This window comes from Salvelinus namaycush, chromosome 5 (genome assembly GCF_016432855.1).
Source record: "Salvelinus namaycush isolate Seneca chromosome 5, SaNama_1.0, whole genome shotgun sequence".
NCBI classification, from domain to species: Eukaryota; Metazoa; Chordata; class Actinopteri; order Salmoniformes; family Salmonidae; genus Salvelinus; species Salvelinus namaycush.
The window spans coordinates 37,633,677-37,656,165 of NC_052311.1; the positions used below are offsets into that span (position 1 = coordinate 37,633,677).

General features: G+C 43.7%; 1 protein-coding gene across 2 annotated transcripts; it reads right to left on the bottom strand.

Moving 5' to 3' along the window:
- Positions 1-6,365: 6,365 nt before the first annotated feature.
- Positions 6,366-9,081, bottom strand: LOC120047520 (cbp/p300-interacting transactivator 3-like). 2 transcript variants are annotated; one of them, XM_038993047.1, is made up of 2 exons: positions 8,936-9,081; positions 6,366-8,006 (listed from the first exon to the last, which is right to left on the bottom strand). In XM_038993047.1, the coding sequence occupies exon 2, from the start codon at positions 7,999-8,001 to the stop codon at positions 7,264-7,266; it is 738 nt and encodes a 245-aa protein (XP_038848975.1). In that variant the 5' UTR covers positions 8,002-8,006; positions 8,936-9,081; the 3' UTR covers positions 6,366-7,263. The 2 variants fall into 2 exon arrangements, with proteins under 2 accessions (XP_038848975.1, XP_038848974.1); XM_038993046.1 differs by having other exon boundaries at positions 6,366-8,010.
- Positions 9,082-22,489: the final 13,408 nt, after the last annotated feature.

Below are 22,489 nucleotides of genomic sequence, written 5' to 3' on the forward strand. Positions count from 1 at the left end.
TTGACCAAAGGGATAAAGTGTTCAGGCCACCTCTCCCTCTCTGGCGTACCCGATTCATTCCAGAATTCCCAGAATGCTTTCACTGTCAGCAGAATGAATGTGCTGTAGGGTGCTTTTAAAATTGCCTCAGGTCTTGGAATGCATGCTGAATGGAGAGCAGCCCCCTCCTTGGGCTCCTGCGACCTTGTTTGTGAGACAATCGTAGATGAAAAGCCCCATCTCAGCACCCCCATGTCTCTACAGAAGGTGCCGGCTAATGTCAGGAAATGTTTCAGCAATGATTGCCGGAACGTGGCTGATCGGTCACATGTCAGCAAGGGTATTATCTCTCAAGGGGAAAAGTAACTCTCTCACACACACACATACAAACACATTCACATGGCTTCCTCAGTCAGTGAAAACGTTTCCGTAAAAGTATAGAAACATGGACATGAATATTGTGTGAAGCCGTGACGGGGTGGATTTCAAAGCATGGGCATTGCAAGTAATGGGCTAAACAAAGAAGTGAGTTTGAGAAATCAGAAAGTACTAAGAAATAGTTTTCACATATAAACTTGATATGCCTGAACTCAGAATCAATTGGGCTCTCCAAAAATAATATGGTCACACAAACACAGTGGTGAAGAGGGAAAGACAATGCCTATTCCCCCTCAGGAAGCAGAAAAGATTCGGTATGTTAAACAGCTGCACCATTGAGTGCATCTTGACTGGTTGCATCACCGCTTGGTATGGCAACTACTTGGCATACGCAAGGTGCTACAAAGGTGCTACAAAGGGTAGTGCGTACAGCCCAGTACATCACTGGGGCCGAGCTCCCTGCCATGCAGGACCTCTCTATACCAGGCGGTGTCAGAGGAAGGCCGTAAAAATTGTCAGACTTCAGCCACCCAAGTCATAGACTGTTCTCTCTGTTACCGCCTGGCAAGCGGTACCGATGTACCGAGTCTAGAACCACCCTGAACACCTTCTAACCCCAAGCCATAAGACTGGTATGTAGTTTGTCCGTGTAGCTATTGGTTAACTATTTAACTATATGCATTTACCCTCTTTTGACTCATCACATACAGTGCATTCGGACAGTATTCAGACCCTTTGACTTTTTCCGCATTTGTCACGTTACAGCCTTATTCTAAAATTGATTTTTTTTTAAATGTCCTCATCAATCTACACACAATAATTACACATGCAAAAACTGTTTTTTATTAATGTTTGGAAGTGTTTAAAAAATAAAACACTGAAATATCACATTTACATAAGTATTCAGATCCTTTACTCAGTACTTTGTTTTAGTACATTTGGCAGCGATTAAAGCCTCAAGTTTTCTTGGGTATGACACTACAAGCTTTGCACACTTGTATTTGGGGAGTTTCTCCAATTATTCTCTGCAGATCCTCTCAAGATCTGTCAGGTTGGATGGGGAGCGTTGCTGCACAGCTATTTTCAGGTCTCTCCAGAGATGCTCGATCGAGTTCAAGTCCGGGCTCTGGCAGTCAGATATTTGTCCCGAAGCCACTACTGCGTTGTCTTGGCTGTGTGCTTAGGGACATCGTCCTGTTGGAAGGTGAACTTTCGCCCCAGTCTGAGGTCTTGAGCGCTCTGGAGCAGGTTTTCATCAAGGATCTCTGTACTTTGCTCCGTTCATCTTTCCCTCGATCCTGACTAGTCTCCCTACCACTGAAGAACATCCCCACAGCATGATGATACCATCACCATGCTTCACCATAGGGATAGTGCCAGGTTTCCTCCAGACTTGATGCTTGGCATTCAGGCCAAAGAGTTCAATCTTGGTTTCATCAGACCAAAGAATGTTACTTTTCATGGTCTGAGAGTCCTTTAGGTGCCTTTGGCAAACTCCAAGCGTGCTGTCATGTGCCTTTTCCTGACGAGTGGCTTCCATCTGGCCACTCTACCATAATGCCGAGATTGGTGGAGTGCTGCAGAGATGGTTGTCCTTCTGTAAGGTTCTCCCATCTCCACAGAGGACCTTGGGAGATCTGTCAGAGTGACCGTTGGGTTCTTGGTCACCTTCCTTCCCGATTGCAGTTTGGCCGGGCGGCCAGTTCTAGGAAGAGTCCTGGTAGTTCCAGACTTCTTCCATTTAATAATGGAGGCCACTGTGTTCTTGGGGGCCTTCAATGCTGCAGAAATGTTTTGGTACCCTTCCCCAGATCTGTGCCTCTACACAATCCTGTCTTGGAGCTCTACAGGGAAATTCCTTCGAGGCTTAGTTTTTGCTCTGACATGCACTGTCAACTGTGGGACCTTATATAGACAGGTGTGTGCCTTTCTAAATCATGTCCAATCAATTGAATTTACCACAGGTGGACTCCAATGAAGTTGTAGAAACATCTCAAGGATGATCAATGGAAACAGGATGCACCTGAGCTCAATTTTGAGTCTCATAGCAAAGGGTCTGAATACTTATGTAAATAAGGTATTTCAGTTTTTATTTTTTATAAATTTGCAAACATTTATAAACATCTGTTTTCGCTTTGTCATTATGGAGTATTGTGTGTAGATTGAGGATTTAAAAAAAACACACATTTTAGAATAAGCCGGTAATGTAACATAATGTGGAAAAAGGGAAGGTGTCTCAATACTTTCCGAATACACTATATGCTGCTGTTACTGTTTATTATCTATCCTTTTGCCTATTCACTTTATCACTACCTAGATGTACATATCTACCTCAATTACCTCGTACCCCCGCACATCGACTCGGTACTGGTACCCCATGTATATAGCCAAGTTATCACTACTCATTGTGTATTTATCCGTTGTGTTATTATTTGTCTATTTTTCTATTATATAACAAAAACAATCTCTGCATTGTTGGGAAGTGTTCGTAAATAAGCATTTCACTATAAGTCTACACCTGTTCGTAAAGAAGCATGTGACAAATACAATTTGATGTCCTCTGAATTATCTCACCCTAGTGAAGCTGCAGTTTGTTTATTTACCTTCTAGGAGAGAGGTTAATTCAGATTCAGGTGCTAAAACAACCCTAAAACAACCATTCTCTGCAAATAGTCAGAATGCAGGCATGCATGATAATGCAACATCCCACATTCAACCAGGCTTTCAGGAACCTGCCCCTGCTATCAATAATTAACTCAGCAACTGATCCTGTGTTTGTTCTGTCCTAATTCCCGTGAGGCTTCTACTTAGTCATCAAATAATCAACTAAACTACAAACTTTTGGGTCAATGTTTTTTTCTGAATAATATAGTGATAATATAGTCATATTGTAACAATGGGCACAAGTTCAAAAACAAATGTATGTCTGGATAGTGTTATGTAAGAATGCAATGTAGAACATTGTAGTAAAATGGTCCAATCACTACTACATAGTTGAAACCCCTGAATAGGATATTTTAGTTGGAGAGAAGCTTACTCAATGTCCTATTTACAAGGGGAATAGCCTACAGCATGAGATACAACTGCAAATAAGGGTGTATAGACGAGGGCGAATACAATGATTTAAAAAATGACAAAAAACCTTTTGCATAGAATTGCTAGCACTTTATGAGACAGATTATTCAGAGCGAAATACTAGTGTTATCCAGTTAGCATGTTTGATAAGCCTGCAGGCCTGGTCAGCTTGCTTTATCAGAGAGGGGTTGGGGGTGGGGACCACAGCCCATGCGTGGCTAGGTATGGCCACTGTGCCCTCATTGGTGCAGGGCCCGGAGATTACACTGAGCTCATGGGAAGCCTCCACACCAGCTGTAGTACCTGGAAATAGAACGCTTGGGCCTGTTCAGGACGTAGACATGTAAAGTGTAGATAGAATTGACTACCATGTGTAACGGAGAATGAGAAGAATATTAACATTACGCAACATATTTCTAGATGCAACAGTCTGATCTTTCAGCCCCAGTGTGATCTCTCAGCCCGTGTGGGGGTGCTGAAGCTAGGAGCAGTTTGAGATACAAATAGATAGGCTTGTGTAGAATGGACCAGGTGTAGCAGAGAATGAGAAGAATATTGACACTATGCAATAGTGTCAAGATGCAACCTGAATTTTTCAGCCATAGTGATCTTTCAGCCCCAGTGTGGGGGTGCTGAAGCTAGGAGCTGTTAGAGATACAAATGGATAGGCTTGTGTAGAATGGACCATGTGTAACAGAGAATGAGAGGAATATTAGCACTATACTTGTTTCCATATGCAACAATGCGATCTGTCTGCCCAAATGAGGGTGCTGAACACTGTTTAGGGGTGGTCTTTGTCAGGAATCCTAGGGCCTCTTAGGGGTAAATCCCACAGAGAAATCCCCATGCACCAAAAACTCCATCCACTTCATTTCAAGAAGTAGTTTTTAATGTAACTTTTTTTCACATTGGAGAATTTCCTTGGTGTGTATATGCAGTATTTTGTTTCTATCAGTCTTTCTCTCCATGTGGGTTTTGAGCTTTGACATATCGAGAAAACAGCAAGCCGACACAGGAAGAAGACAAGTTGCGTAGCTAGCAGTTGTTGTGGGTGAGCTGCCTTGTCTGAGAGAAAGAGAAAAACAGAAACAGGCTAACTGTAAACTTCTTCCAGTCACACCCTGCTTAGCCTATGTCTAGACTGGCCCCTCTGTAGGAGACTGAGACATAACAAGGGATTGAGTGAGCAAACAGGTGTATGGAACATAATCCCATTTAACTCTGGATGCACAATGATTAAGAAACCACTTTTTTTATTGATGCTAAAGAGGGACCTTGCAATGCAGTGTGTTTTCAGATATACAGTATGTGGAGCCAGTGGTCTGCCAGTTAGTCAACCTGCCTCAGCACAGCCTGCAATGGCAGTTTCCAGGAAGACCCTGTAGACTGGGCATGGACCCTGCAACCTTTACTAAGGATGGTGCCAAGAGGCAGCGCAATTGTAGCTTATGCCCCAGCCTTTCTCATGACAACCCAAGTAACCCCACATGCCCTCGGCTGAATCTAGAGTTTTTGTGTTTGGCAAACACAAATGTAAGTTACATTAAGATCAAGTGAGTTTCATTTAGAGCAAACCTCCAGTTGATTCCATGTTTCAATTTGGCTTTAAGGGCTAACTTGTTCTACACAATTGAACTACTGAAAATAGATGTCTCTTTTAGAATGAGTTAGACAAAAGCGAGGACTTGTTACTCATCAAGTTCCAAATTTTTTTATCTTAAACTGGCAATATGTAACTTTTTGGGCAACCTGACCAAATGCACATATAAAATGTGAGTTATAGATCTATCAATCTACTGGAAAGCAAGTCTAAGAAGCGGTAGATCTGTTCTATGTGCGCTATTTCTATGCTTCCCGTTTTGTTTTTGTACAGCATCTTCAAACAGCTGAAACAATATTTTTGGTTATGTGAAATATATTTCACAGCAGCTTAGATGGTACAATGATTCTACACTATCTTCTTCTTTTGTCACTAACTGAAATTAGGCAAACTATGAGTTTTAGCAACCAGGAAATTGGAGTTATTTCTGCATAATGCTACTTTAACTGTTAGATGTGGAGGTGATATTCCCATATGACATCAATCAAGCATTCCATGCCCTGAGGTAAAATACTAACCCCAACCCCATAGAATATTAAACTCATTTGAATTTAATAGAATTAATATCAGGTGGCTATAACATTGCATAAGGCATGGGATATTTATACAGATTTTTTTTTGAAGAAGCCATGCTTGTATATGCCATTTATTATTGGCACTAACCTATACTCATTTTGCTTCCCCAACCAACCATTAAGAGCAGTCTCAGAGCTAACAACTGTCACTAAAGGTGTGCCATACTTCTTTGCCCCTGTGGGGGTAGTAATTTACAGGGGATGAATTCAGTTAAACCCCCATCAAGGTAAGCGTAGATTAACCCTGGCCCACTCCATCTCCCCCAGGTCTCACCTACTTTCTACCCAGCAACATATAGAAAAGTTACCGTAACTCATAGGAACCAGGAAATTCATTCCTCAATCTATTTTTATTAATGGTGTCAGGATGATCAGGAATGCAATGACTAAAACCACAATGTGGGTCCTTCTCCATATCAAAGGTCAAAAATTCAGATTAGAAATTCAGCTTTTTGGTGGATAGCAGTGCACCTTTGAGTTTGATTTTAACACACCAGTCATCATTTTCCATGACAGGATTGAAGGTAATTTGCTGCTTACAGCAGTAAATGTCTGTCATCATAAGACTGTGCATACCTTGAGGGAGATAAAGATATTCCTAAGAAACAGGGACACCTTTGAGATAAATGAATTCAGTATTAAGTTATTTAATATCCTGGACCCTGCAGGCTGGAAAGCCCTGAAGTGGCATAATTCCCTTTAGCCCCCAGATTACGTTTAATGCTCTCCTCTGCAATGAATGTAAAAGCAGGCCACACTTATATCCAGGCCATTTTTATTGATCCTCAAAACCCCGTCTTGACCGCAAAGGGAAGATAAAAACCACCAGTAAAGAAAATAAATTGGCATAATTAATGTAGTTCTATATCTTACATACTTTCCTGTATTAACACAGATGTATACAGTACAAGTAGTAGGTTTGAGAACATCACAACTAAAAGCAATCCTTGCCAAAAGTGAGCTATTCAATTATGATAGACTTCCATTCAAATCCATGAAATGGCATTCTACTTGTACTGCCTCCTCCATTCTTTGAGAGAAATCCAAGCTCTTGGAAGATCAAAAATGAATTTGAGGGGCTTATTTTCAAACAGAAGGCCCAGACCAATTTACTAAAAAAAAATATAAAAAAAATACAAACTTAGAGCTTCCCCTGACCTTACCCAAAACACCAACAGAACTTGATTCTCTCTCTGGACGATCTGTCGGTCTCTGGTTGGTTCTATATTAATTTCTCTGAGAGAGTAATAAATAAATACATCTTACTACTAAACTGCCATTGAGTCCAATGTAGGAGGCAACAGTGTCTTAACATTGAGAAGCCACTCTGAACAAATTCAGCAGTTTTGTTTACATTCATCTCTGGAGAGAAGAGATGCTGGAGGACGATGTCCCATTACAGGCGAGCTGCGACCCAACACAGAACCACACCTCTGGTCACTTCACAAAATGACACCATAGCACTGTGGCTATCCAGACCAGTGTCTCTCGCTCACTCTTCTCTGCGACCTAGCACTGTTAGAGTGAAAGGCACAACACAAAAATGAAAAGCGGAGCAGTAGTTGTTTCCAGTGGGCAACACACTACTCAAGTCTTTCCAAACTCTCCACCCTTCCAGGCCCCTTCAAAGCATCGTTGACTCAGGTCCTCTCTCACTCAGCAGCTGATGGTGCTGGGCAGCTGTTTGCTCACAAAGTCTGAGATGAAGTCAAACTCGTTCTGGCCCAGGAAGAGTTCGGGCAGCTCCTGAATGCGGTCCAGGCCCAGCTCCACGACCAGGGATGTCAAAACATCCTCGTCAATCATGTCCGCATCCATGCCGTTCAAGGCCAGAGCCGGCCCGGCCATCTGTTGCATGTTAGCCAGCTGGGCCGGGCAAATGCGGTACTGGGCTGCCCCGTTGCCCATGTGGTTGCCGTTCATGGGTCCCAGTGGATGTCCATGATACTGGGTGTTGAGTTTTTGCAGATGCATGCTGGCCATGAGCTGCTGGGACGTGAGACCACCATTCATATACTGCTGTTGTTGCTGCGGGTGCTGCTGGATGCTCATGTGATGGTGCTGGGTGTGGTGTTGCTGCTGGGCCTGCCCGTTGTTGTACATCATGTTACCAGACGTAATCTGGTGGTGGCCCATCTGAGCCCCGTTGAGCTGTCTGTTCACGGGCCCCACCATGCCTTGCCGCTGCCTCATGGCCACCTCCATGGTGGCCTGCTGCTGAGGTCCTCCACCGTAGTGCATCATCTGGCCATTGGGCAGGGCTCGAAGGCCGGGCTGAGGCACTACGTGCTGCTGATTGCCTGCCTGCAGGCCTCCGTTCATGCCCAGTCTGTAGCCGTGGAGGCCCCCGCCTGCAGAGCTGTGGTTCATGGGCATCATTAGATGATCCGCCATGGCTCCTGTCTTTCAGCACAGAGGAAACACAGTTAGAGCGATGCAGTTGATTTTCAACCCATCATGTAGGTAGGTAGAAGTTCAGTGAGCATGCAGTAGCCTACATTTGGCACAGTTGAAGCAAATTAGTGAATAGGTGACATGCCATGGACATATTTGACTTGGCTGCACTAGAGAAACCCGTATGTTTGGATGCATAAGAGCAGTACATGGGTGGGTTGATTTTGTAACAAGACAATTAATTTAGATATATTTCTCAAACCTCCAAAATATTATGATTACGCAATATTATTTCCTGGAAGAATGTGGCCTACAATGTCCTAAACTGGCAGAGTAAAACCACAAGAGACGCTTCCTAGTCAAGAACCGCCGGGTTTGTGCTCCTTTTCGCGAACACTAGAAAGCCTTTCCACGTCTTCCTCAGTTTCGCTGCAAATGCTCCTCTTTGTGCTTTGCCGATTGAAACACAGGTAGGCTAGCTATCAACCTTGTTACCTTTACAACTGGATATTCGATTGATTTAATAGATATCGACGTCTCGGTCAGTGATGATGCATTAACTATAATTTGGTTTATATTCCCTCCACCAGTGCACATCAAACACAAAATGAAACCAGCTCGGTTATTTTACGCACGTTGCAACAAAGAAGCGAGAAGCGATACATTGACATTATGCATTCCCAAACAGCTGTAGCCTATATTATACGGTTGTTCAAATTTAGGATTGCTTCCCAAATTCAATACATAGCGTCTACAACTTCCTACACTTGTTAATACACACCACTATTTTATGTCTAGCCTATAATTGCATTGCCGATTAATTATTCCAACACTCCTAAAGACAACGAAAATGCTAACAATGGAACATCAACCTCAAGACCTTCACACAAACGCCAGACAGCGAATTCTACAATATATTAAAACAAACACGTACCCGTATCTACTCGGATTAAAGTTCAACGACTTTGCTACTGCTACGTTCTATTTTAGTTTTGCAAAACGAGGTGTCTTCAGATTACAGAATGTATTCCACAGGGTTACACTTCATGCTCAAGCAGGGCCGATGCACAGACTGCTTATTTTCTGGGTCAACTCAGGGATTATACATAAAAAATATTTAAAAAACTCAGTGGGAGAGAGGTGGAGCTACGGTTGCCTCTACTTAATATAGCGCATGTGCATAGAAAAAAGGTACACTAGCCAATTTGAATACTCCCTCTGTATTTTTTTTATAATCAATGTTTCTCCCATAGAGAATGACAGAGGCCTCTAGTGGCCAGTTTTAGCATGTGCAATGCCATTGAGGACGTCCACCATGCTTCTGCCATTTTAAAGTAGTCAACTTTAGATGTAATCTTTATTTAACTAGGCAAGTCAGTTAAGAACAAATTCTTATTTACAATGACGGCCTACCCCTGGCCAAACCAGGACGACACTGGGCCAATTGTGCACCGCCCTATGGGACTCCCAATCACGGCCGGATGTGATTTTGGTCCCGTGTGGCTCAGTTGGTAGAGCATGGCGCTTGCAACGCCAGGGTTGTGGGTTCAATTCCCACGGGGGGACCAGGGTTCAATTCCCACGGGGGGACCAGGATGAATATGTATGAACTTTCCAATTTGTAAGTCGCTCTGGATAAGAGCGTCTGCTAAATGACTTAAATGTAAATGTAATGTGATACAGCCTGGATTCAAACCGGGGACTGTAGTGACGCCTCTTGCAATGAGATACAGTGCCTTGGACTGCAGTGCCACTCGGGAGCCTATCACTGGTTTCTCCCCTTCCCTGATAAATGTGGACAACAATGTGTTTTAATAACATGATCTTGTTTCTAAGATGTTGCTGGGTTTTGGTTTAACAAATACAATGTAATTCATAAGAGTTACAGGGGGAAATGTGTTTAATTATAATAGATAGGTAGGTGGTGTGTGTGTTTTTGTCTATACCTACTGAAGTGTGTGAGTGAGTGCATGAGTGTGTATGCATATGTGTGTGTGTGTGTGTTTCATCTTGAAGATCACTGAGAGTCCATGTGACACACCAGTCTGCTGTGCATTGCCTGAGTGAGGACAGGGAGGGGCAGTGGAATGCCTGTGCTATTCTGGCTGTTGTGATAGTCTGCTCTGACCGCAGATGCACGTGTATCAGATCGCCTTTCACCACACGTACCCTAGCCTGCAATTGCAATTGAATGAAAACAACTTAGTATTTTGAGAAACCCATTGTGTAGAGCACATCTTTTATGGGTGAACCCTTATGCCTAACGCTTGCCTTTGTCATTGTCACTTTAAGCAGGTGCTAATGACTTTTGGCCTCAGGTGTGTGGACAAATCCTGTCTGTTAGGCTTTACAGAGAATCCACATGGCTCTTTCTGTTTACTAACTGTCCCCATTCAACATGGCGATATCTGTCTGACACAAATGTACATGTGGAGAAGTACATGTTTTTTTACATTCACATGTGCATTGCCTAGTCTTTGTTTTCTGCCAGGGCCTAAACCTTTACCCGAATTTGCATCAGAATTGGTTAGTGCCCTATTCAGGTCTATGATACGAATACTCCAATCAAATCTGCACTGCCCATTCTGTTTTGATCTAGTGCAGAATGCAATCTGACTATCTTTGTATACAGTAGTCATAGGGCTCCCGAGTGGTGCAGCGGTCTAAGGCACTGCATGTCAGTGCTAGAGGTGTCACTACAGACCCTGGTCAATTCCAGGCTGTATCACAACCGGCTGTGATTGGGAGTCCCATAGGGCGGTGCACAATTGGTCCAGCATCGTCTGGGTTAGGTTTTGGCCGGAGTAGGTCGTCATTGTAAATAATAATTTGTTTTTAACTGACTTACCTAGTTAAATAAAGGTTAAAGAAATATTATAGAGAAAAGGAGAGTATGGGTGGTCTATATACATTTGAATATATCCTCTATATTGCTTGCCTTCAACATTTGAGGCATGTTGTAGACTATAGGATATACAGATACAGCAGTTTTGTGCCACAGGTATCTCAGAACATAATTTGTGCCCTTTGTTTGTATGTTTCTCCACTGGTCTTTCCTTCCCTCCCCTTGTAAACTGTGGCCTAAGGGTTGGGGGAGGAGCTTCCAAAGAGCCTGCCCTCAGCCATGTAGCAAATATTGATTTATTTTATCTGTGTGTATGTGTCACAGGAGGTTGGTGGCACCTTAATTGGGGAGAACGGGCTTGTGGTACTGCCTGGAGTAGAATGAGTGGAAGGGTATCAAATACAGCAAACACATGGGTTCCATGTGTTTGATGCCATTCCATTTCCTCCGTTATAGACATTATTCTGAGTCGTCCTCCCCTCAGCAGCCTCCACTGTGTGTGTGTGTGTGTGTGTGTGTGTGTGTGTGTGTGTGTGTGTGTGTGTGTGTGTGTGTGTGTGTGTGTGTGTGTGTGTGTGTGTGTGTGTGTGTGTGTGTGTGTGTGTGTGTGTGTGTGTGTGTATGCCTGTCTAAACGTGTCTTTGTTTGTTTGGGAAAGATGTTTAGCTTCAGTGTTGTTCATTACCTCACGTGCCAAAACTGGTTTTCTGTAGCTCTGACGCTTGCTGGACTGGAAAAGCAATCCAAAGCTTGAGTATGAGGACAATAAAATCCTTTCCATACTTGCTTCATGTAATATCATGTCATGAAAGTGCATCCTTCACAGTCAATTTAGATCAGGGCTCTCCAACCCTGTTCCTGAGGAGCAAACCTCCTGTAGGTTTTTGCTCCAACCTGTTGTAACTAACCTGATATTGTTTATCAATCAGCCAATTATTAGAATCAGGTGAGCTAGATTAGGGTTTGAGCAAAAACCTACAGGATGGTACCTTTCTCACATTTGTGTCCTTTGAATTTGCATAATGATCATCACCATGTGTACTTACCCACTGGGCACACATTGGTTGAATCAACATTGTTTCCACGTCATCTCAATTAAATTACATTGAACAAACGTGGAATAGACATTGAATTGATGTCTGTGCTCAGTGGGTAGCTTTGTCTCTTGTGTTGTTGTTGTTATTATTATTATTAGTGTTGTTGTTTGAGGTCCAGTAGTTAGCTACATGGCAAAAAAGTAATTAACTATTGAAAAAACGACCAAGATTTTAATTTGGTTCAACTACCACCAAGCTACTGCAAAATGTAGTTGAATTACCAGTTGAACTACATGTAGTTTACTACTCCCCAACACTGCTGAAGACATTGTTTTGCTGTGTGTTCTCTACTCTCCTTTAGTTCCTCTTTCCTACAATAGCAATGTGGCTACTTTTTGAGCAGCTCAATAAGCTTTCTCCTCTCTCATACATCAGTACTTATACTACCACTTTTTTCCCCAAGCCCTTGGTCGTATTCATTATGTGCCAAACAGAAGAACATTTAATCCGGGAGAGAATAACTGAATTTGTCCAATGAGAAACACTCATTTTCAATTTCTGTTGCAAAATGTTTTCTACTGTGCCATAATTCATATTTTCATGGTGACGGACGCAATAAGGCCACCTTACACAAGGGATCTGCTTTCTGAGGAACAGGGTCAGCAGTCCAGAATGATGAGACAGTTGTTCACAATGTAGATCATGAATCATTCACAGCCGTGACAATCTGTGTGGTTGGATATTGCTTAACGGCCAGCCATGTCACTTATTGGCCCAAGCACTGAGAGGGCGCTGCAATCAGATGATTATATACAACAAAGCAGACCACTCTCTTGTTACAGGCATTATAACTACCTTTGTTACAGGTGTTAAAACTGAAACTTTTGGTGAAGGTAGGAAACAACACCTCCACTTCGCTGATCCTCAACACAAGGGCCCCACAGGGTTACGTGCTCAGCCCCCTCCTGTACTCTCTGTTCACCCATGACTGCGTGGCCACGCACGCCTCCAACTCAATCATCAAATTTGCAGACGACACAACAGTAGTAGGCCTGAGGGGTGCAAGCTCAGTCCTCTCCTGTACTCCCTGTTCACTCATGCCTGCATGGCCAGGCATGACTCCAACACCATCATTAAGTTTGCCGATGACACAACAGTGTTAGGCCTGATCAACGACGAGACAGCCTATAGGGAGGAGGTCAAAGACCTGGCCGTGTGGTGCCAGGACAACAACCTCTCTCTCAACGTGATCAAGACAAAGGTGATGATTGTGGACTACAGGAAAAGGAAGACCGAGCACGCCCCCATTCTCATCGACAGGGCTGTAATGGAGCAGGTTGAGAGTTTCAAGTTCCTTGGTGTCCACATCACCAACAAACTAACATGGTCCAAGCACACCAAGACAGTCGTGAAGAGGGAACGATAAAACCTATTCCCCCTCAGGAGACTGAAAAGATTTGACATGGGTCTTCAGATCCTCAAAAGGTTCTACAGCTGCACCATCGAGAGCATCCTGACCGATTCCATCACCCCCTGGTATGGCATCTGACTGGCATCTGATTTTACTGCTGCTCTTTAATTATTTGTTACTTTTATTTCTTATTTTTTAGGTATTTTTTTAAACTGCATTGTTGGTTAAGAGCTTGTAAGTAAGCATTTCACTGTTGTATTCAGCACATGTGACAAATGATTTGATTTGATTACCAACAATGACGAGACAGCCTACAGGGAGGAGGTGAGAGCCCTGGCAGAGTGGTGCCAGGAAAATAACCTCTCCCTCAACGTCAACAAAATGAAGGAGCTGATCGTGGATTTCAGGAAACAGCAGAGGGAGTATGCCCCTATCCACATCGACGGGACCGCATTCGAGAAGGTGGAAAGTTCCTCGTTCCTTGGCGTACACATCACTGACAATCTGAAATGGTCCACCCACATAGACAGTGTGGTGAAGAAGGCGCAAATTCAGCTTGGCCCCTAAGACCCTCAAACTTTTACAGATGCATAATTGAGAGCATCCTGTCGGGCTGTATCACCACCTGGTACAGCAACTGCACCGCCTGCAACCGCAGGGCTCTCCAGAGGGTGGTACGGTCTGCCCAACGAATCCCCGGGGGCACACTGCCTGCCCTCCAGGACACCTACAGCACCCGACGTCACAGGAAGGCCAAAAAGATCATCAAAGACATCAACCACCCGAGCCACGGCCTGTTCACCCCGTTATCATCCAGAAGGCGAGGTCAGTACAGGTGCATCAAAGCTGGGACCGAGATACTGAGAAACAGCTTCTTTCTCAAGGCCATCAGACTGTTAAATAGCCATCACTAGCCGGCTACCACCCGGCTACTAAGCCCTGCACCTTAGAGGCTGCTGCCTTATATACATGGACATGGAATCATTGGCCACTTTGATAATGGAACACTAGTCACTTTAATATTGTTTACATACTGCTTTATTCATCTCATATGTATATACTGTATTGTATTATACTGTATTTTAGTCAATGCAACGCTTCATTGCTCGTCCTAATATTTATATTTTTCTTAATTCCATTATTTTACTTTTAGCTTTGTGTATTGTTGTGAATTGTTAGATACTACTGCATGTTTGCAGCTAGGAACACAAGCATTTTGCTGCACCTGCAATAACATCTGCTAAATATGTGTATGTGGCCAATAAAATTTGATTTGATTTTATATGCTACATCTGTGGATCCTCTTTTTAAGAAGAAGGGATGTTCTCTTGGTAAGAAAGTCAAATACCAATTGTTCTCCTGATATTTTGACGTGTTTCATCTGAATAACGATATAGCTTTGACCCTGAATCCTTGATTACTTGAGTTTATATCTGACATTGAACAGCTGACAGAGCTGACTGGGTGAATCTACTCCACAGTAACTAACTGACTCCCTCTCTGGCTGCAAGTGCTTAGTTTCATGGGCTCAGCCTGTGTGAGTTTCCTCATGTATACAGTGAAGCAGGGGATTAGACAGGAAGCCTGATGGGAAACTTTGCCGCACCACAGAATGAGCTAATCAGCTGGCCAGCGGACACAGATCTAGGAACAGGCAGTTCAACTTTAATTCTCACACACACTCTATCTCTCAGCCCGGTAATGAGCGCTAGTATTGATCGGTAAGGTTGCTCAGGAGTTGTAGCATTGAGCCTTATGGTTGGTTGGGAGAGCTTATGCTATCATAGCAGCCATATTGTGGAGCGGTTAGGAAAAAGCTTGCACATGCTTCAACCTGATTGCACACTTCTTTCAATGGGATTGTCTGTAACGCCCAGAAACTTGGTCACGCTTGATCAGGGTACACACTATACACTGTGAGGTTATTCATCAAACTGTACAAGTACCACGGTTCTCATTTAATTGGCCACCTGTTAAAGATATTGACAAAACACAGATGAGTGAATTGTTGGACAGTACATTTTTTTTATTGTGAACTGTTGAGATTGAATTGTTGAGTAAATGGGTTAAATTCTGGATAATGGGTATCTGGATAAAAACAGGTGATAGCACATGTTGAAAGGGAATAGAAAAGTATGTGGTATCATATTAAAACTTCATCTAAAAACATAGCTGGGGGAGTATAGATCTAGCCAGATTACCAATAATTATCCTGCAGCTGTAGTCTTATATTTCTTGTCTTGTGTTCAAATCTCCAGTTGTGTTTTCTACAGGTTGTGAAAGGGTCATTCTTGAATTGCGGTGACATTTGCCTCCCTCGGCATAGTAACCATGAAAAACACTTTAAAATGATAGATAGTTATACATCATACATGTTTTTGTTTATATTTAACTGTTTATAAATATAAAACATAATAAAACTCCTTCATACTGCAAAACTTTACCTAAATGTATTGTTAAAAGTACTAAGGACAAGCAAATTGGCTTGCCACTGTAGTGATGAGTAGAGTTGTAGTGCCATGTTTTGGGGATTTAGAGATATCTATTACTTTGAATGCTCGAAAGTATTTCATATATTGTACTGATCAATAAAAACAAAGAAGGCTACTAAAATACCGTTTAAAAAAATATATATATATGTATCCCTTCATTTAATGTCATTGGTGTTACCGCCTTGAAAATCATTAATTACAAATATATACATGGACCTTGAGCATTCCCTCCAGTGGAAAACTGTTATGGGTGACGGGTCTATATTAAATAAAAATTATTAGTATGTTTAGTATGTTGTCAATTTGAGGATTCCATTGATAATTAGGTGTGTCTAAATAAAAGGTGTCTTGGTTTTAGTCATTTTAAATTAAGTGAAATTACATTCTTATCAAAATGATTAATCATATTACTTTGTGAATTATTGTAACTTATTTTTAACCTTAGATTTGAGCATATGGAGATTCTTCTCTCCATGTAAAAAAAATTCCTAAATTACCTCAAATTTGTCATTGGTGTTCCCGTCATTGGTGTTAGCACTCTTACTTGTGGCACAATGTTATCATAATGGTTAACATATTTGAAAGTCATTAAGCTGCCATATAAGTTTATTTACAATCTACCCAAACACATTTAAATAAATCTGAATCTAGAAAAGTGAACTTAATTTCCCCCAAAATTCCATGCTTCCGCAATTCAACAACAACCCAAAACTAAAAGTACTGTAAATCCAGGCTATGCTCGCTCTTTCTTCATTTGGGGGTGGTGGTGAGGTTGGGGAATTGTTATTGTTCTGGTAATGAGAGACGTCTATAAATACACTCAAAGTTTCCTCTTGGATCCAGCACCCAATCAGAAGTGAGTGTTGTGTTCAGTGAGACAGACAGCTCTGAGGGTGCAGTTTGGCTAAGTCAAGGCTTGGGGATGGGAGGGCCTGCCAGCCTGCCTGCCTTGAGCACTGCGGTGGGGTGGGTGAGGGAAATTTGGATAGGGGGAAACCTGCTAAGCGTCACTTGATGGCCCCAGGGTAGAGGAGGAACTTGGGCAAAAGTGGGGGAGAAATGACACTCAAATTTGTAGCGCTCATTTTCTCAATTACAATTGAGGAAGTTCCTGACTGCCAACTAAACTGTTATTCTCATTCTTATCACTGGTCAGTGGTCAAGAGTTTTATTAATTCCTACCAGAGAGGATTAGGGACACACGTTAGGCATGTTTTCATTCAGTTCTATAATCTCTTACCATAGTCTGGAAAGCCCCATGAGAAACACTCATCATTACCTCCATAAAACAAAAACAAATGACTATCCAACTGATTGTGGTGATTCAAAGAGTTTGACTCAGTGGTTAAGGTGCTAAACATGGTTTGATTTATGTAGCTCATAATACATAAAAGTTGTAAACAGAAAAATGCCATGGAATAGAATAAGAGATATCAATCTAATGTCAGTCCAGTGTTCTTGCCAATACTGTCCATACCTCAGCCATGAAGGTTGTGTTGATTTATGAATTCTGTAGGCAGAGTGATCGATCAAGCCAATCTCAATAGCTAAAGGGTATGAGCCAATCCTAGAGATCAATACTCAGTGCCACTGAGTTGTCACTACAGGCTGGCCTCCATCCCTAAATGAAAACAGTGCCCTTATAAGTGCACAGGGCGAGAACCAAATGCAGACACGGGAGGCAGATGGTTCAAGTCTCTATTTATTATAATCCAAGGGGCAGGCAAGAGAACTGTCATGGACAGGAAAATGATCATAACAAGGTCAGAGTCCAGGAGGTACATGATGGCAGGCAGGCTCGAGGTCAGGACGGGCAGTATGGTCAGGCAGGTGGGTTCAGAGTAGAGGCAGGCAGTAGTCAAAATAGTGAGGACTAGCAAAAACAGAGAAAAGGAAAAATCAGGCGCACGGAAAACCACGCTGGTTGACTTGACAAGACGAACTGGCAACGGACAAACAGGGAACACAGGAATAAATGCCCAGGGACTAATGAGGGAAACAGGTGACACCTGGAGGTGGGTGCAGACAAGAACAAAAACAGGTGAAACAGATCAGGGCGTGACAGACCTGGTCAGTAAGGAAAGCCTGGTACTGAATTAGATGATTTCTTTGAGGCATTGGATATCTGTTGTAAATTAACAGGTCTATCCTAGAATATATATCAACGCTGAATCATTTATTTAATATTTTTGAATGATTAAGCTTATAATTGTTCAACGCCTGCCGGTTTCATTCTGTCTAGAGATGAGTTACTGTTTCTGAATGTGCATTGTATCTGTGACCAGTCTCTCTAGCCCTGTTTATACCTGCTGCTAACATGCGTCCGTCATCCTTATCTTGTCCCGATCTTGCCTGTTTACACCTATAAGATCTGATCAAAATCAGTTCACAATGTGTCTTTTAATCGTCTACACCTATCTAAAAATGTGGGCACAATGAGAATGAGGACAAGATCAGGACAAAGATGCATATTAGAACCAGGTATAAACGTGGCTAGAGTCATCAATTTTTGTACCAATAATGTAGTGAAGACATTTCCACAATCCATACAACATTGTCTTTTTGTGTTTCCTGCCCAGGTGGTTGGAGGGAAGACACACCTATCTCTTGTTCTTCTTCACTGCACTTCCTGCTCGGCATCCAGCCGCAACATTTTCACAGTCCTCATATTGAGTTAAAGCCAGGAACCTGACCAACAAGGAGAATGAGGGGGAGAGACACCAGGGTGGAAAAACAGACTTGTGAGGCAGGAGGAGGGCTGAGGAACATGAACAGCGGTCGACGTGAAGAATGGCCCATAAATCATGTATTACCTCCCAGCACTGTTAATGAGGTGGTGGCTCTTAAATAATTAGCGATGTGACTGAAGCATAGTTCCAAAGCAGTAGCCCAAGGATAAGGAGGACATCGGGGACAGACGGTGAAGGGAATGTGGGGCGCACCATCCGGGGGGGAGAAGGAAAAGATAAGCAAAGTGAATGTACAGTATTTTGAGAGAGAGAGGTGAGCCAGAAAGAGAATAAATAGAGGAACAGAAAGAGTGGACTGTATATTTACACTGCTCAAAAAAATGAAGGGAACACAAACAACACAATGTAACTCCAAGTCAATCACACTTCTGTGAAATCAAACTGTCCACTTAGGAAGCAACACTGATTGACAATACATTTCACATGCTGTTGTGCAAATGGAATAGACAACAGGTGGAAATTATAGGCAATTAGCAAGACACCCCCAATAAAGGAGTGGTTCTGCAGGTGGTGACCACAGACCACTTCTCAGTTCCTATGCTTCCTGGCTGATGTTTTGTTCACTTTTGAATGCTGGCGGTGCTTTCACTCTAGTGGTAGCATGAGACAGAGCCTACAACCCACACAAGTGGCTCAGGTAGTGCAGCTCATCCAGGATGGCACATCAATGCGAGCTGTGGCAAGAAGGTTTGCTGTGTCTGTCAGCGTAGTGTCCAGAGCACAGAGCATGGAGGCGCTACCAGGAGACAGGCCAGTACATCAGGAGACGTGGAGGAGGCCGTAGGAGGGCAACAACCCAGCAGCAGGACCGCTACCTCCGCCTTTGTGCAATGAGGAGCAGGTGGAGCACTGCCAGAGCCCTGCAAAATGACCTCCAGCAGGCCACAAATGTGCATGTGTCTGCTCAAACGGTCAGAAACAGACTCCATGAGGGTGGTATGAGGGCCCGACGTCCACAGGTGGGGGTTGTGCTTACAGCCCAACACCGTGCAGGACGTTTGGCATTTGCCAGAGAACACCAAGATTGGCAAATTCGCCACTGGCGCCCTGTGCTCTTCACAGATGAAAGCAGGTTCACACTGAGCACATGTGACAGACGTGACAGTCTGGAGACGCCGTGGAGAACGTTCTGCTGCCTGCAACATCCTCCAGCATGACCGGTTTGGCGGTGGGTCAGTCATGGTGTGGGGTGGCATTTCTTTGGGGGGCCGCACAGCCCTCCATGGGCTCGCCAGAGGTAGCCTGACTGCCATTAGGTACCGAGATGAGATCCTCAGACCCCTTGTGAGACCATATGCTGGTGCGGTTGGCCCTGGGTTCCTCCTAATGAAAGACAATGCTAGACCTCATGTGGCTGGAGTGTGTCAGCAGTTCCTGCAAGAGGAAGGCATTGATGCTATGGACTGGCCCGCCCGTTCTCCAGACCTGAATCCAATTGAGCACATCTGGGACATCATGTCTCGCTCCATCCACCAACGCCACGTTGCACCACAGACTGTCCAGGAGTTGGCGGATGCTTTAGTCCAGGTCTGGGAGGAGATCCCTCAGGAGACCATCCGCCACCTCATCAGGAGCATGCCCAGGCGTTGTAGGGAGGTCATACAGGTACGTGGAGGCCACACACACTACTGAGCCTCATTTTGACTTGTTTTAAGGACATTACATCAAAGTTGGATCAGCCTGTAGTGTGGTTTTCCACTTTAATTTTGAGTGTGACTCCAAATCCAGACCTCCATGGGTTGATAAATTTGATTTCCATTGATAATTTTTGTGTGGTTTTGTTGTCAGCACATTCAACTATGTAAAGAAAAAAGTATTTAATAAGAATATTTCATTCATTCAGATCTAGGATGTGTTATTTTAGTGTTCCCTTTATTGTTTTGAGCAGTATGTTGTGGGTGGGTTAATTTGTTCATCCTGTTTATACATTGTGTGTTACTTTAGAAAGGTAGCTAGCACAAGGGCCTTTTGGTTTTTACACAGGAGTCAATGGGGAGCCATGGTTAGCTACTGTAGACTCTTAGAAAAAAGGGTTCCAAAAGGGTTCTGCGGCTGTCCCCATAGGAGAACCATTTTTGGTTCCAGGTAGAACCCTCTGTGGAAAGGGTTCTACCTAGAACCCAAAAGGGTTCTACCTGGAACCAAAAGGGGTTCTTCAAAGGGTTCTCCTGTGGGGACAGCCGAAGAACCCTTTTTGGTTCTAGATAGCACCCCTCCCCCACCAACCTCTCACCAGGCAGGCTGCATTCACATTCAGTACGGATGGCAGGCTGGGGCTGCTAGCTGGCCAAAGGTTGTTTGGTGGAGGGGGCAGGGATGTTTTCTCTCCAGTCAGCTAATTGACACACAGATGTCAGGAGGAGCCAAGACGGCCAAAGCACCCACTGGCGCCAACCCTCATCCTCTACCCTCCACTCCTGCTCCGCTCCACTCACTACAAAGGGAATTACTTGGGCTCTCCTGCATTGACAATAGCTCTTGTTTTTGTAGATAGTTACAATAGTAGGAGGGTAATTTAGACATCCTAGCTGGTAGCTACACCGCTTTATATGACCTACATAGAGCAACCAATGTTTTGCATCACACGCTATTTGCTCAGGGTAGATCTCCATCGGACATCTACATACTACAGGATTTCTGGGAATTCAAATGTCTCCCGGAGCGCCCGACGGCTGACAGTTCAGCCGCCCAGTTTGTGTGTGTGTGTACTATCGGAGTGTTAAACACCTAAGTCCGGCCTTTCATCCACTATTACTAATTTTATTTACACAATGACACAATCCAATTACGGCTTGAAGATATGCTGTGTAAATACACTGTACATGCTGCTAACTCTGCCCTCTTCATATTGGTTAACAAAGAGATATGGTTGAATATGAATGACTGACAAGGAGCTTCATATCTTGGTCAATAGTTGCCTCAAAATACATCATGCCTCAAATGGTAAAGGGGGATATCTAGTCAGTTGTACAACTGAATGCGTTCAACTGAAATGTGTCTTCCACATTTAACCCAACCCCTCTGAATCAGAGAGGTGCGGGGGCTGCCATAATCGACATCCACGTCTTTGGCGCCCAGGAACAGTGGGTTAACTGCCTTGCTCAGGGGCAAAACGACAGATTTTTACCTTGTTCAGCTCGGGGTGTCAATCCAGCAACCTCTCAGTTACTGCCCCAATGCTCTAATCACTAGGCTACCTGCCGCCAGGTACAGCAATACCACATGTGAGCTGACAGCCAGCCTGCACCAGTACTTACAGGAAACAGCCAGGCTGCCTTCCTGACTGGGGGGAGGCTATCTAGCTTCCACCATGGGTTCTGTGTGTTGAGCAATGTCCCGATGAGCACGTGTCTGTGTCCAGGTGGCAAAATGTGAACGCAGTCTGCCCACCAGCGCCTCGTCCACTTCCTGTTTTTACACTCACCCACACTCTGTTGCCATTTTGTCCAGGAAGTTGTAGGAGAGATACGGTTGACAAAGTCACACTTTATTAAATTGGCAACAGCGTCTGTATGAGAGAGGGAAAGAGAAAGGGGGGATACCTAGTCAGTTGCATAACTGAATGCATTAAACAGTAATGTGTCTTCCGCATTTAACACAACTCCTCTGAGTCAGGGCTGCGGGGGGCTGCCTTAAGCCTCATGTCCACCAGATACCTCAAACTCTGCGTTCAGGCGGAAGTCATTCATTGTCAATTGAGCAGTCCGCAACGCTGCGTTGGGGATGCCACACTAGGCTGCGGTGTGTTCTGTGTACCGCATGCGTTTAATATTTTCAACTTGAGTGTTGCTTTACCGTGCGGTGGTACAAACGAAAGTTCATAAACAGTCAAGCCAGTTAGCTAGCTAGTTAACCACTTTGCAAGATACACTACATGATCAAAGGTATGTGGACACCTGCTCGTCGAACATCTCATTCCAAAATCATGGTCATCAATATGGAGTTGGTCCCCC

Excerpts from the sequence above, each read along its gene's own strand:
- LOC120047520 (XM_038993047.1), bottom strand. The coding sequence starts at position 8,001 with ATGGCGGATCATCTAATGATGCCCATGAACCACAGCTCTGCAGGCGGG.